Source organism: Sapajus apella, unplaced genomic scaffold, assembly GCF_009761245.1.
Source record: "Sapajus apella isolate SASKATOON/1434 unplaced genomic scaffold, GSC_monkey_1.0 scaffold16, whole genome shotgun sequence".
NCBI lineage: Eukaryota > Metazoa > Chordata > Mammalia > Primates > Cebidae > Sapajus > Sapajus apella.
In genome coordinates this window covers 26,353,278-26,368,908 of record NW_022436956.1, presented here as the reverse complement: position 1 = coordinate 26,368,908, position 15,631 = coordinate 26,353,278, and the positions used below count along the sequence as shown (strand labels likewise).

The window sequence follows — 15,631 nt, the reverse complement described above, 5'->3', positions numbered from 1 at the left end:
GATGCGGGCTACCAAACCCAGCTAATTTTTCTATTTTTAGTAGATAAGGGGTTTCATCATGGCCAGGCTGGTCTTGAACTCATGACCTCAAGTGATGCACTCGCCTCAGCCTCCCAAAGTGTTGGGATTACAGGCGTGAGCCACTGTGCCCAGTCAAGAGTTTACTTTAGTGTGATTATTTAGAAAATGATAAATATGATTCTTAAATGTGTTGTTATGATCTGTGGGTTGCACATACCTTTCACTGGTAGCCAGTTTCCTGATGGCATGGCTCTGGCAGCAGCTGAACTACCATGGGATTTCTTTTCCCTTCCCTCTGAGTTGGAGATGGATGGTTCTGATGGAAGATAAACAAAATCTCTTGCTTTGGACAGGATAAAATGTGAGTGGTATGCCCACTGCTTGGAAGGTCCATTTGATTTGGAGGGGCAAAGTTGAGATACAGGTCAAAAAGCTGACTTCTGATGACTGACTGAACATGAATTTGCTGTCTTTTTGAGGTACTGGAAGCCTTATATCGTCTGCAGTGGACCTCAACAGATGGGCTGGGGGTTCTCATAATATCACCTACAAGAGAACTGGCCTATCAGACTTTTGAGGTTCTCCGAAAAGTAGGAAAGAATCATGACTTTTCAGCTGGTCTCATCATTGGTGGAAAGGTTTGTCCTTTTGTCTGTGTCCTTCCTTTCTTTCTGTAACCTATACTGGAGTACCGTGGCAGTTGACAGGGAGGCGGCAGAGACTTTATCTAAACAGATTGACCTCCTAGACCAGGGCCTCATGGAAAAGTAGCACTTAGGTGTGGTCACTGTGATCTATGATCTGGTTGCCAATTTTGCAGGCCCAGAAAGTCCATTCTTTTGTCAGGAAATCTGAATTGATTAGTTTCTCTAAGACATAGTTACCTAATCCTATAAAGCTATTTGTTGATATCCATTGGGAAAGATATTTCTGTATATGAACTAGTACCTTTTAATAAGGTGTCTATCTAAGAGGTTGAATAATTCAGAGCATTGGTACATCAGCAGCAGAAGAAAGAAAGGTAGAGTGTTTGGAGGAATGTTTATAGTAGGGTCAAGATAAGACCTGCTGCTCACTTTTGTTCTGTCTTATAGCACATCTGGAATGCCTGAATCTACTAGAATCTCTAGACCATGAGGGTAAATACTTGAATTTCTGTGCAAACATGCACAAAAGAAGAAAAAATAGCATCACAAACCCTCATGTACCTGTTGCCCAACTTTAATAATTAACAATATTCTGTTTTTTTTCTCCTAGCCTCCAGCCCTGTGAGGAGTGGTTCTTTTATCAAGGAGAGAACCTCTAAATGTAGAGAACTCGGCTTTTTTTTTTCAGTTCACAAAGTATAGCCCTTGAGTGGTGTCAGTGTCTGTTCAGTGTCCCTAGGTCCTGAAATAAAAAATGAGAGTAATTCCAGTTTATATCAGTTGTGATCCAAACAGGAAATCCTGACTTGGAGTATTCATTTGATTATTTTTTTTCTTGGCTTCAAAGTCTATGAATAAGAATTTAGAAGAACTCTGAGCCCATTATGTCTTCCCTTAAAGAGTTTTATTTAGCCCAGAAATGTGGATATGCTGCAGAAATACAAGGGAAAAGTTGTGTTTATTTCCCAGAGTATCTAAACTGCTGTGATGAAATGCCACATGCAGATGGCTTTTATAGTTTTGATACACAGGCTGCTGAGAGTGATGTGTCTGTGTAATCAGAATAACTGTTTGCAGGATCTGAAACACGAAGCTGAGAGGATCAACAACATAAATATACTTGTGTGCACACCAGGTCGGCTTCTTCAACACATGGATGAAACGGTATCTTTTCATGCTACTGATCTCCAAATGTTAGGTGAGTCAAATAAGTTTCTAATAAAAAAGAAAAAAAGCTCAGACTTAGGAGAGAAGCCTCGCAAATTTTACTGATGGAAATTTTTTGTTGGATAAATGTTACGATTCAAAACAAACTTAAAAATTACTGAAACTTTTTGGCATTTGGGGTCTAAACCCAGAAAGTAAAAGTAGACTTAAAAAAAAATCAGAAGATATATACATTTACATATGAAATTAGGCACATTAGTAGTATTATGCCAAGATTATTTTTTTGTTGATTGAGATAGAATTTCACTCTTGTTGCCCAGGCTGGAGTGCAGTGGCATGATCTTGGCTCACTGCAACCTCCACCTCCTGATTTCAAGCGATTCTCCTGCCTCAGCCTCCCAAGTAGCTGGGATTACAGGCATGCACCACGACATCCAGCTAATTTTTGTATTATTAGTAGAGAAGGGCTTTTCCATGTTGGTCAGACTGTTCTGGAACTCCTAACCTTAGGTGATCCGCGCACCCTGGCCTCCCAGAGTGCTGGGATTATAGGCCTGAGCCACTGCGCCTGGCCCCCGTGCCACAATTTTTAACACCTGCTTTCTAATAATGTGAAAAGTCAAATTGGTATTTTTTTTTAATGAACTTTTTCTTTTTGCTTGGTAATACTACCTAATGTGTATTTTTAGATCAACTTGGAGTGTTTTTGATTTATAGGAAAGTTGCAGTGGAGAGTTCCTGCATATCCTTCACCTGGTTTCTCCTAATGTTAATGTCTTACATGACCTGGTACCTTTATCAAAACTAAGGTTAACATTGCTAGATCATATAAATTCCAGACTTTATTCAGGCTTTACCAGTTTTTCCGCTAATGGTCTTTTTCTGTTTTAGGATCCAATCCAGGATTGCATTTAGCCTAATGTGTGTTTTAGATATTATAGTTCAACTTGCATTTTCCTTTTTTAGTTCTTGATGAAGCAGATAGAATCTTGGATATGGGCTTTGCTGATACCATGAATGCTATTATTGAAAATCTCCCCAAGAAACGTCAGACTTTACTTTTCTCAGCAACACAAACTAAATCTGTAAAGGACCTTGCACGTTTGAGTTTGAAAAACCCTGAGTATGTCTGGGTTCACGAAAAAGCAAAATATAGGTAGGTACTCTTTGATTCAATCAAGATAAATGTTGTTTTCTTTTTTAGTTTAGGGATTTAATATTTTAAATATGTTTTCCAGTAATTAAGACATTTTATGTGTTATTCGTTATGCAAAGCATAGTAAATATCCCAGTTAAAATTACTCAAATTCTGGATATATCTTTAAATGTCAGAGTACTTGAATGTAGCATTTCCCAAAATGTGGTCTGAGTGGGGAACAAATGTTTTTCCATAAGATGTTAACAGGTGTTTTACCCTTTACCAAGACTGCCTCTCCATAAACAAAGGGAGAAGGGATCAGATAGCAAATGGTGAGTGAAAGTGAAACAGTTTTGCTTCAGTTTCTCAGAATCTTTAATATTTCCGTGGACATTGTGATTGTTCAAAGCACTAGGAGGTGGATGTAGCTTCCTACATTTACCAAAATTATTTGGGTACAGAATAAGCCTTTTTAGCAGGATTATACAGTACTAATGTGTTATGGAACACATTTTATCAAACGCATTAATATTTAGCAAAATACCTTTCTGTCTAAAATTATTCTAGCAACTGTTATCTGTCTTGGTCTTACTAAAAACTAGAACATAAAGTATGTGTGTTACAGTAAAAGTATGTGTGTTTGTGGTATGCAAGTAGTTGGAGATTGATTGATTGATTTAGAGACGTGATCTTGCTCTGTCGCGCAGGCTGGAGGGCAGTTGTGCTCACTGCAGCCTTGACCTCCTTGGCTCAAATGATCCTCCTGTTTCAGCTTCCTGAGTAGCTGGGGCAACAGGGGCATACCACCACGCTTGGCTAATTTTAAAATTTTTCATAAAGTTGGAAGTCTCACTACATTGCCGAGGCTGGTTTCAAATTCCTGAGTTCAAACAGTCCTCCCACTTTGGCCTCCCAAAGTGTTGGGCATAAGCCACTGTGCCCAGCTGGAATATGTTTTAAGTTGTATTTTTATATGACAATTGGAAGCATATATATTTGGTATGTATCACTGCAGGCTTTCAGGAGAAATGTTTTCCAGTGAATATAAATTGGATTCTTTGTTGAAGATAACAATGTAAATTCAACTGTATTATTTATACTTAAAATACTTATTTCTTCCTGCTCTGAAATGTTCTAAAAATAAATAGATTTGAAAAATTGCTTAAATAGAGAAAATATTAGTATTTAGGCCCATCTTGACCTTGCATAATAGATGTCCAAGATTTAAAAAGCCTGAGAGGAGAGAGGCTAGATTCTTTGCTTCTAGGTGATCTTGGGGAATCTGAGTACTGGTATCTTTGACTTTCAAGAACATGGGAATGGAATAGTAAGAGATACTTGAGGTATAATTTTTTTCCTTGGCTTACGGTCAAGTAGACGTTGAGCTCTTAAAAGTGTTGAGATAGCTGTTAAATTTTTTGTGACAATTAACTTGAAAATTTAAAGACTATCTGTCTAGGATTTTTGACTTTTTCGATATTTCCCTCTTGCCTATTTTTAATATTCATTGGACACATTTTTCAATCATTAGATGTCTCTAAGTCCTTTCATAATGTATGCAAGTTAATTTGTACCTGTTATTTCCTATACACAATTTCTGTAGGTAAGAGTTGGTTATTTTTGGTAAATCATAAAGTTTTAGAAAAAAACTACAAAGACTTTGATACCATTTCCCACATCATTTTTGAAACCCAGTCCTATCACTTTGTAAAAATGTGGTGGACAAAATTTTCAGGAAAAATTCTGGAAGGCAGACATGTGATGATATAATTTATAAACCCTCAGGTTATATGATAATGGCTGCAGTGTTCTAGTAGTCCAAATTTATGGGAAACAAAAAAGCAGAGCTGTTAGGAATTTCATCTACTGTCAGTGTTAGCTTTTCACCTTTAGCAGCTTATCAGTGTGGTTCATCCATCCTGAGAGATTATAATCAAGAATATTTTAAAGTGTTAGAGAGTATCTGCTCTCAAACTGCAAAGGACCCAACAACTAAAGAAAAATTAAATGTTTCCGAAGTTGTAAGTCAGAGCATACTTAGAAACAGTATACTAGTGTTTTCATTATGTTGTTATGTATAGACAACTGTTTTCATTATGTTGTTATGTATAGACAACTGTTATTTCTAATGATTTTATTTTTGAGAGACTATGCCTTTGGGCCATAGCAGTTTGCTGTTTTTCAGTGACAAGTTGAATTCCATGGTGGATTATGAAACATTTCAAATTTGAGATCTATTGTGAGCTTATGTTTATTATGTTATTTAGTATTGTGTTGTCAATTTGAAACATTAATCATTATGAAATGTTTCTTTTTTTGTTTTCTGTGGACAGTCTTTCTTTTTTGGATTTGGTTTTTTGCCGCCTTCTTAGTGGCTTGGAGAAGTCCTTTAGAGGAATTAGTTCTTTATTTGTTATATGGGTGCAAAACACTTCTCTACTCCCAGGGTTTTTGATTTTATAAAATGTTTCTTTTTATCTTTACTAATACTTTGTTGCCGTTAAGTCTAGTTTTTTTTCTTTTGGGGATGGAGTCTCGCTCTGTTACCTAGGGTGGAGTGCAGTGGCACGATCTTGGGTCACTGCAGTCTCTGCCTCCTGGGTTCAAGCAATTTTCCTGCGTCAGCCTCCCAAGCAGCTGGGATTACAGGCGCCTGCCACCATGCCCACCTAATTTTTGTCTTTTTAATAGAGATGAGGTTTCACCCTGTTGACTAGGCTGGTTTAGAACTACTAACCTCACGTGATCCATCTGCCTTGACCTCCCAGTGCTGGGATTACAGGCTTGAGCCACCATTCCTGGCCAACTTCAAGTCTGGTGTGATATTAGTCTACCTACAGCAACTTTGTTTCAGTTAGCGTTTGATCGGTGAATCCTTTCCCATCCTTTTACTTACTACATTGTTTATACCCTATGTTTTTAGATTTGTCTTTGTGAGTAGCGTATTTCTAATCTGATATAATTGCTTTTGACATTTAATTTACCTAATTATTATTTAGGTTCCTTTACTTTTTCCTGCCTTTGTGTCTTCCTCGTTAAGAATTTTAATTCCACGTGTATCTTAAGCCCCATAAGTCACCATTATCACTGTTTGTTTAGACTTACCCAGTTCTTGTATTGTTATGCTTCTACCTGAGGATTTTTCTTTTGCTCAGATAATTTCCCTTTAGTGCATACTTGTTAGTGAAACAGTGTTTTGACCTTTCTGTAAACCTCTTTATTTCATCTTCATTTTTTTTTTTGTAGCCTATCTTGTCAGTGTTTTTTTTTTCCTTTCTTTGAACTCTTCAAAGACATCTTTCTGTTGTATTCCAGCCTCCATTATTTCTGTTAAAGCCATCTGACAGTTGTTTTGTTTTTTTGAAGGTAATTTTTTCTTTTTTTCTGGCAGGCAGATGTCTTAAGGTCAGGTTGACTTGATCTGGTGTAGCCTGGCAATTAGACTTTGGGGCTCTTCTATTTCTGGTTTGTCCTGAGTCTTGGGGTATAACCTTCACAGATGAGGCATATCCCTTCTCAGGGTCTCAGCCAAAAGACTGAGGTATCTACCAGGACCCCTCTGTCTTGGCAAGCTCTGAACCCCATGGCTTTGTGACCCTGCCAGAATCTCTGCGTAATTATTTAGCTTCCCATTTGGTTGCTTTTTGCTTGTTTTTCTTCGTTTTGCCTTGCGTGTGCTCAGTTTAGGGGTAGGCATGTTCCTCAAGGGCAAATTGAAAAATTTAAGATTCAGTTTTCTTTCTCTCTGGGACCTGGGACTGACATGTTTAGGCTTAAGGCTGCTACCTTGTTTCTCTCCTGTCTTGAAATCAGCGAATGCTTTTGGGGAAAAAAGTGTGGTTAACAGAGGACTTGGCTCAGGGCATTTCCATTTTCTCCTTTAGCACCTCAAGTCCTACCTGCCTTGGTGGCTCTCGGATGCTGTCAGTCTTTTTGTTTTGTTTTGCATTTATTCCTGCTTTTATAGTTGCTATTCAAGGCCGAAGGGTTAGTCTAATACAAGCAGCTTCTTAACTTTGTAATTTTAGCAGCTGGTGGAAATTATTGCCTAGCTCCATTATTTAACGAGGATTTGCAAAATTGTGAAATTTTAATTCTATTATTTCTTCATTAGTTTACATACTTTTATATCAGACAGCTTTCATGTGAACTGTGTGATTATTTGAGGTACAATTCTTACAGGAAATATTTATTTTTTTGACACAGGGTCTTGCTCTGTCGCCCAGGCTGGAGTGCAGTTGGGTAATTATAGCTCACTGTAGCCTTGATCTCTTGGGCTCAAATGATCCTCCTACCTCAGCTTCCAGAATGTATGCTTTACTCTCTGTATCTGCTTTAACACCAATGAGTTGACTCCCTAGTATTTTCTGAAGGTTAGCAGTGTTTGCTTTTTGTGGGGGACAGGGGTTGTGTGTACTTAAAATGAGCTCAGATTTAATAATAATTAATGATGAATTAATGATATTTAACCCATAGATTTAAACATCTTTTTATGTCCTCAAATCAATAGAAATTTTTGTATTTAATATTCATCTTGTGTCATCCCAAACTTGGCTAGTAGGTGCTTCAAGTTATTATCTGGATTCTTTAGATACATTTTAGTAATCTTTGGTGGACTTCTTGCTTTCTGGTGGTCTAAATTTATCTTAAATATTTCCGGTTCTTATAAAATCCCTCTATTCTACCACTTGCCCCTTTCCTTAACAATGTATCCTAGACATACTCCACAGCAATATATGGATAGATTCTTCATTCCTTTTTTATAGTTGCATTATAATTAATTTATGTGGATGTGTAATTGTTCATATTGCAAGTCCCAACTGATGGATATTTGGGTTGATTTTCATCATTTTTTGCTTTATAAATAATGCCTTATTTGTGTGTGTGTGTGTGTGTGTGTCTGTGTGTGTGTGTGTCTGTTTAAAACCAGAGTAGTGTTGGAATAGAATTCTAAAAGTAGGTTTACTAGTTCAAACAGTAAATGCATGTATATTTTTTCCAACATTTTATAATGAAATTTCAAATATACAATAAATTGAAAGACTTTTACAATAAATACCTTATACCAAACACCTAGATGCTACCTAATGGTAGTATCCATTTACTTGCATTTATCCAACCATTCTAACGCTATGTATTAAACCATTTTATTTTTGATAGATTTCAGGGTAAATTGCAGATATTTGTATTCTCTCTAAATACTTTGGCACACATATTACTATGAGAGTTTAATATTTGTACAGATTTTCTTTTGGCATAAAATTTATGTACAATGAAATATGCAAATTTTAAGTACACTGTTGACTTTGATGAATGTGTATATGTCTGTAATCTAAAGCTCTAATAAGATGTAGAATACTAATCAGCCCAGCAAGCTCTCTTATGCCTCTTCTTAGTTAGTCCTTGACCCTGCATTTTTAGAGGTGATCATTGTTCATGTCATGCTTTTTTTGGACACTGATTTGCAAGGGGTTTTGAATGTGTTTTAAAGTAAAGTGTTGAATTTATTTCCTAAGGGACAATAGAGACACACTCTTTTTTTAGTGTATGTGTGTAGGAAATTTGCTTGAAAGATGTGCCACTATTAAAACTTGTTTCCTTTTTTGGTCTGGATTTCAGTTACTAACATGACATACTTTAATGTTTTTCTTCTCCTTATTTCCACAAGCACCCCTGCCACTTTGGAACAGAACTACATAGTTTGTGAGCTGCAGCAAAAAATAAGTGTGCTGTATTCCTTTTTGAGAAGCCATCTGAAGAAGAAGAGCATTGTATTTTTTTCCAGTTGCAAAGAGGTATTGGCTGTTTATTTTTCTTTCTGAACTTATGTTGAATGTCCCTTTTGAAATGGCAAATTCCAATTAGACGAATTATTATCTTGTACAAGGAGTACAGTGCTAGGTGTGGTGAGGGATCTTTAGTGTCCTTGTTGTAAAGGAATTGGTGGTTGAGACTTTATACTCCACAAGGGCGGAAACTGTGTCTTTTCTTAGGTATAATGTTCAGTGCTAGCAATATTGAAAATGTAGTAGCCTTCAGTAAATATTGGTAGAATGAATAATTGTTAGCCAAGCTAAGCAGAGGTCTTTACAATCTGATACCTCCCTTGCCCTCCAAGAATACGGGAATGAGTATGCCATTTATTTCCATGCCTTATATCTTTGTTTATGCTGATCCGTCTGGAATGCCTTCCCTGCATCCCTTCACCTAAATCTGGGGAAATACTTGTTTTTTTTTAGGCTAAGCTGTAATGTTATACCTGAAAGTCCCTTTTTGGCACTCCCTTTTTAAAAAATCAGTTGCTCCTTTCTCTAACCTTCTGAAATGTTTTGTTTATATCTTAGTTAATAAACTCTTCTTGAACACTAGCCCCATTGCCTCTTTCATGGCAGCCCCCCCCCCTTTTTTTCTTTTAAACAGGCTTATTTCACTTTACTTTTCTTATATAGAAACCCTGTGTTGTAGCCACAGCTGGAGTCTGGATCAGCTGCATAGAGACTCTGGTGTGGGTCTTTTTTGTTTTCTTCTTGAGGCAGAGTCTCGCTCTGTCTCCCAGGTTAGAGTGCAGTGTCATGATCTTGGCTCCCTGCAACCTGTGCCTCCCAGGTTCAAGCAATTCTCCTGCCTCAACCTCCGGAGTAACTGGGATTATAGGCGTTCACCACCATGCCCAGTTAATTTTTGTATTTTTAGTAGAGATGAGGTTTCAACATGTTGGCCAGGCTGGTCTTGAACTCCTGACCTCAAGTGATCTGCCTGCCTTGGCCTCCCAAAGTGCTGGTATTACAGGTGTTAGTCACTGTGCCCGGCCTCTGGTATGGGTCTTAACGAGATGGCCAGTGAATTCCAGAGAGACTTGGTGAATTTGGTCTCTTTCTAGAGATTGGGGGCAGGGTCGGGTAACTATAGGTCTTGGAGATGGCATCAAAGGTGGCCTTGGCAGAGTTGCCCAGGGTGGCAGTGCAGCGTCTGGTTGAGATATAGCAATTGTCAATACCTACCATCAGCAGCAGCTTCTTGGGCATGGGTCCACGATGATGTCAGTGCCTCCTGAGGCGAGGACAAGGCTCATCAGCACAGAGCTGCAGAGGCCTGTCACCTTGCAAGAGCTGGTGGGCTTTCTGATCTTGTTCCCCCAGCAGCCTCTCTGCACAAGGACAATAGAGAGCTTAGCCAAAATGGTGTTCCCTCAAATTGCAGTGGCTACCTCCTTGGAGCACCTGATACCCAGATCAATGTGGCTTCTGTAGTCCCCAATGGCAACACGCCTTGAACCTGGTGCATTGGCCAGTGTGGGCTGCTTTTGCACCATGTAATTTTAGAAACCTCATTCTTGAGAGATGCCCCCAGGAAGATGTCAGTGACTTCTCAGATTCCTTGATGGGCCGGAGAAGAGATAGATCTCCTCCAGGGACTTGGTCTTCATGTCCTTGACCAGACAGCCCAGCTTTGTGACTGGTGTCCACTCCTTGGCCTTACCTCAGTGGCCTTGGTTGCGGGTGCTGCTGCTGCTGCCTCTGCTGAAGCCTCTGTGGTTTCCCATTCCTGGTCCTGTGGACCCGCCCGCTGTACCAGCGTCATCTGCCATTTGATGTTTTCTTGTAGAAGCTGTTTTTACATCTTTACAAAAGAAAGGCCTAAGTCTCACTATCTCTAATCTTGCCTGATATATTGCCCCAGAATCGGAACTTCTCTGGCGGTAGCAGATTGCATTTGAGAAAGTGAATGACTAGTGATTGGGTAGCAAGTCATTTTGCAATTCACTTGGTTTCCCATTCTTCACTTTCAGCAAAATTGAAGAGAGACTTTTACGGGGTCTCTTTTTGATTGACCTAATAGATCACCAAAAATTATTTGGAATAATCTGTTATGAGTTTTGGCCTGTTTTATAGGCACTTAGAATTAAACTATCTTTGAGTTTGTTTTGTTTCTGTAAACAGATTTTCTTAACACCCATGTTAGAGAAAATGCTGAACTCTTTTCAGTCTAGCAATCGATAGTATCCATTTATGGGTACATAAAGAGAACCAAAACAATTAGCTTCATATACTCCCACACATTGAGATATATTTACAGTGTTTTTATTTATGTCTAACAGTTTTTTAAGTCAAATGCCAACATATTTCTAGGTTTGATCAGTTCAGTACCACTGATTATTGTAACAATTGCTGAGCCTGAGACGAAAGTTCAGTCGGCCTATGGCCACAGGAAGTTAAGTTTTTTCTTTTGTAGAAAATGAGTTATAATAACATGATTGATAAAAGGCTTTCAAGCTTCAACTTAAAATGCAATTTTGTGACATTAGGAAATAGAAATGTGAATTAAACTAGGGAAGGGAATTAAATTTCTTATGATTAAAGAAGAGTTTCTTCACATTTTTTACATGGTTGGAATTGGGTAGCACATTGCCGTGCTGTTTAGAATCTGTGGGATACGTTCATAAGAGATGAGTGTTTATTTTAAAACATCAGTATTTACCAGAAATGATATTCTTTTCTACTGTTGAAATTTTGAAGGATTTCAGATATCAACATAAAAATACAAGAAGAACATTTTTTAAAAATCAAAGGAAATATGTGAACAAAAACCCTTGAAGACCACAACTTTAGACTACATTTCTCTTTCTCTGCTCTATATTTAAACATTTTTCTAATTGGTAAAATTCATGCTGCTTAATACATTTTTGCTGTTCATCTTCTAAGCTTTTTTGCTACCATCTGCCATAAACAACCTTCTTTTTCTGTTAATGCCCCAGGTCCAATATCTGTACCGAGTGTTTTGCCGGCTACGTCCTGGTATTTCTATCCTTGCCCTCCATGGTCGACAGCAGCAGATGAGAAGAATGGAAGTCTATAATGAGTTTGTCCGTAAGAGAGCTGCAGTGCTCTTTGCTACTGATATTGCAGCCAGGGGGCTGGGTAAGAAAACTTCCTACCATGAAATTTCTGTGATTGTGAGAAATGTAATTTGCTTATAAAATGTACTTTGGGAAATCTGATAGACTCAAATACTTGGGTTTCTTTTCTTATTTTGTAAGAGAAAAATAAGTAGTAATAATTTGGTAGCAGGTGATTAACATTAAGGATGTTTCAGTGAAAGTTTCTATAGTATTTGCATTTTTTGTGCTTTTACTCTTTCATGATAATCACACCATAGAATCCTGAGGAACCTACAAAATCAAAGGAGAATTAAAAGTTTAAAGATATGAAAACAACTCCTGTTTCTTTGAAGTTGGAAACTTGTTTATAGATACTGAACTCATTTAACAGGAAAAATCAATGAAGTCCATGTTTTCACCATTCTAATTTTTATCTGAGAAATCACTACATTTAATGTATTCAAATTTATTTTCAAAAAGCTGCTTTGTTGATTATACAACTCCTGGCTTTGTCGGAGTGGGATGGGGATGGAAGTAATTAGAGAGGAAAACTAGACATAGCAACAAAGGGTGAGAATGAATGGGTGATAATTTGAATCCTTCAATCACTTAATTTTATTGTATTGTTAATTATAACAAATTTGAAGCATATACAAAAGCTGAATATGTTTAATCTACTCTCATATACCCAGCTTTAACAATTATCTTTTTCAGAATTCCCCTGTCCCTCTTGCATGTCTGAAGCATGTCTCAGGTGTCATATTTATTAGTTTAGGCTGGAGTTTGTTAGCACGGTCATAGCTCACTACAGCCTTGATCTACCAGGCTCAAGTGATACTCCCACCTTAGCTTCCCCAGCAGCTGGGACTACAGGCATGTACCTCCATGCCTGGCTAGTTTTTAAATGTTTTGTAGACATGGAGTCTCACTGTGTTACCCAGACTGGTCTCGAACTCCTGATCTCAAGTGATACTTTCCCCTTGGTCTCCCAAACTACTGGGATTACAGGTGTGGGCCACCGTGCCTGGGCTCTCTTGCTGTTACCCTCTGATTTTTGAACCTGAGATAGTGTAGGTCTCAAAAAACCAATTTTGAACTTAAGTATACTCCTTTTTTTTGATTGTTGTTGAGATGAAATCTCACTCTGTTGCCCAGGCCGGAGTTCAGTGGTGCGATCTTGGCTCACTGAAACCTCTGCCTCCTGGGTTCAAGTGATTTTTGTGCCTCAGCCTCTCTAGTAGCTAGGAATCCATGTGCCCACCCCCACACCTGGCTAATTTTTATATTTTTAGTGGAGACTGAGTTTCACTGTATTGGCCAGGCTGGTCTTGAACTCCTGACCTCAAATGATCCACTCGCCTCAGCCTCCCAAAGTGCTGGGATTAGAGGTGTGAGCCACCACACCCAGCTTAAGTATATGCCTTTTAAGGACAGATTTCTTTTTTAAAATTATCTTACAGTTTTAAAAACATTACACATATATACTACCTATTCACAATGAATGGATGTTAATATTTTGTCATTTTCCTTGGATTTTGTTAAAGATGTATTAATTGATGTAGTGCTTTTTGTAACTCTTCCTCATTCCATTTTACTGCCCCTTCCTCTTTGCAGATGTAGTTACTGTCAACTATTTGATGTGTACCCTTTCAGTTGAAGGTTTTTTTTTTTAACCTCTAATCCAAAAACTCTGCGATAGAATTCAGAAGGTCTCTGAACGTGGATGGGGAAAAAATACTTTCACTAGATTTTTAACTGAAATTTAGCATTATGAATTTAAGCAAGAAATTATAGTAGTTTTTGTAGTACCTGTGTCTTTGCCACAAATTGAAATAATTTTATATTAGTTTTTACAGATATCTTAGAATATCATTTACACTCAGTACTATTTTGATGTTATAGTGGTTATTAGACCCACAACTAGGTCATGTTATTTAATGTGCTAGTAAATAGGCATACATATTATTATATCAAATCTAATAAAAATGTTGTTCTATATTTCATTGTTTTTTCTTGTACTCCTAAATGTTTTATGTACTTAAAATATCCTGAGAAGGAATTCATAGGCTTTTTCTAAGGCACAAAAAATGTCAAGAGACTTTGTCATAGTTTATTTTTAAAAAGTATTCTATGTGGATGTATTTATAAGCAATGTATAGTATCATCTTGGGTGTTTAAAAAGTTCCTGTAAAAATATCGTCATACATACTAGTCTCTGTATAATGCTTTCCTTTGCTTTTGTAGTCTTTCCATGTTGATGTATAAAGATCTAACATATTATGTGGTTTCCCATAGTATAAATTTATGTAGTTACACATTTATTCCTGCAGTAGTGGACAGAAGTTTTCAGTTTTTCTGTTATGGAAATGTTCGAGAAATATCCTGAAGCTCTCTCTTGTGTAAATGTCTAAGAACTTCTTTAGGATACAGCAGTGACTTTTATTATTTTATTTTGTTGCCCAGGCTGATCTTGAACTCCTGAGCTCAAGCAATCCTCCTGCCTTGGCCTCCCAAGGTGTTGGGATTAGTGAGCTACTGTGCCTGGTCTTATTTTTCAATTTTATTTCTGAATAAATGATACATGCATGTGGAATAAAAATTAATAGCAGGCCCTGCTGTACTCATCTTCACAGTTTAAGCAACTGCTTAAAACCCTTATTTCTTTTTCTGGTGTTTTGCTCCATGTTACTCATTAGTTTATATTGCTGTTTTTTTAATCTGTCAAGTTTAGAAATTGTAGACTTCTTTTTGTAACCTAACAATCTCGTCTCTTCTGCCACCCCCATCTTTCCCGTATGGTCATATTGTGACTTATTGTTAAATAAACATTTCGTATTTACGTTGTTTTGGTTATAAGTCATTGTTGCTAAGGGAGGTAGCATGCTAAGACTGTTAGCTGTCTTGCACTTACTTTTGTGTTTTTTTTGAGGTAAATAGTTGAGTTAATTGTTATAAAATTTGCTTAGTTTTATGCTTCCAGTTCTGAATTCTCCAGTATTCTAGCAGGTGTCATGTGCCTCGTTCTCTAGCAATTCACAGGTCTCTTTCTTTTCTTGTTGGGACCTCCCTCTTGCAGCCTTTTGCCTCTAGCTGTAACCTGGCCTAGTTGCTCCCGTGTGCCTGACGCGTACTTCTCCTGGGACTTTTCTTTCCGGATATGTCTTCTACTTGCTTGGCTTACTACTGCTACTATTTTTTAATTTTATTTTTTAAACTTAAAGCTCATTCTCTAATAGCTTCTAAGAAAGGGTATATGGGAGGTAAATTTTTGAGTTCTTGTAGATTTGATAACGGTCTAGGATTGGGAATAGAATTCTAGGTTGAAATAATTTTCTCTCAGAATCTCGCAGATGTTTTCCATTGTCTTCCAGTAGCCGGTATTCTGTTGAGAAGGTGTCCGCGTTTCTGATTCCTTTTTTGTAACCTTACTTTTTTCTGAATATTCTTGGGATTTACTGTTTTTTTGAGACACAGTTTCACTCTTGCCCAGGCTGGAGTACAGTGATGTGATCTTAGCTCACTACAACCTCTGCTTCCCAGGTTCAAGCAATTCTCATGTCTCAGCCTCTGAGTAGCTGGGATTATAGGTGCCCACCACCACGCCCAGCTAGTTTTTGTATTATTAGTAGAGACGGAGTTTTGCCATGTTGGCCAGGCTGGTCTCGACCTCCTGACCTCAAGCAGTGCACCCACCTCAGCCTCCTGAAGTGCTGGGATTACAGATGTGAGCTACCGCGCCTGGCCAGACACAGTGTTTTCTCTCTTTGAAGACATTAAGTT

The 15,631-nt window shown here is 37.8% G+C and overlaps 1 protein-coding gene across 3 annotated transcripts in view; it reads left to right on the top strand.

Annotated features, from left to right (window-relative positions):
* Positions 1–15,631, top strand: part of DDX10 (DEAD-box helicase 10) — a 276,993-nt gene that overhangs the window by 10,610 nt on the left and 250,752 nt on the right. For 2 of the 3 annotated variants that reach the window (XM_032285659.1, XM_032285658.1), the window contains exons 4-8: positions 501–659; positions 1,746–1,866; positions 2,802–2,991; positions 8,642–8,768; positions 11,729–11,891. In XM_032285659.1, coding sequence (XP_032141550.1) covers positions 501–659; positions 1,746–1,866; positions 2,802–2,991; positions 8,642–8,768; positions 11,729–11,891 — 760 coding nt within the window. The remainder of the gene's footprint in view (positions 1–500; positions 660–1,745; positions 1,867–2,801; positions 2,992–8,641; positions 8,769–11,728; positions 11,892–15,631) is intronic. The other variant, XM_032285660.1, reaches the window with a different exon arrangement.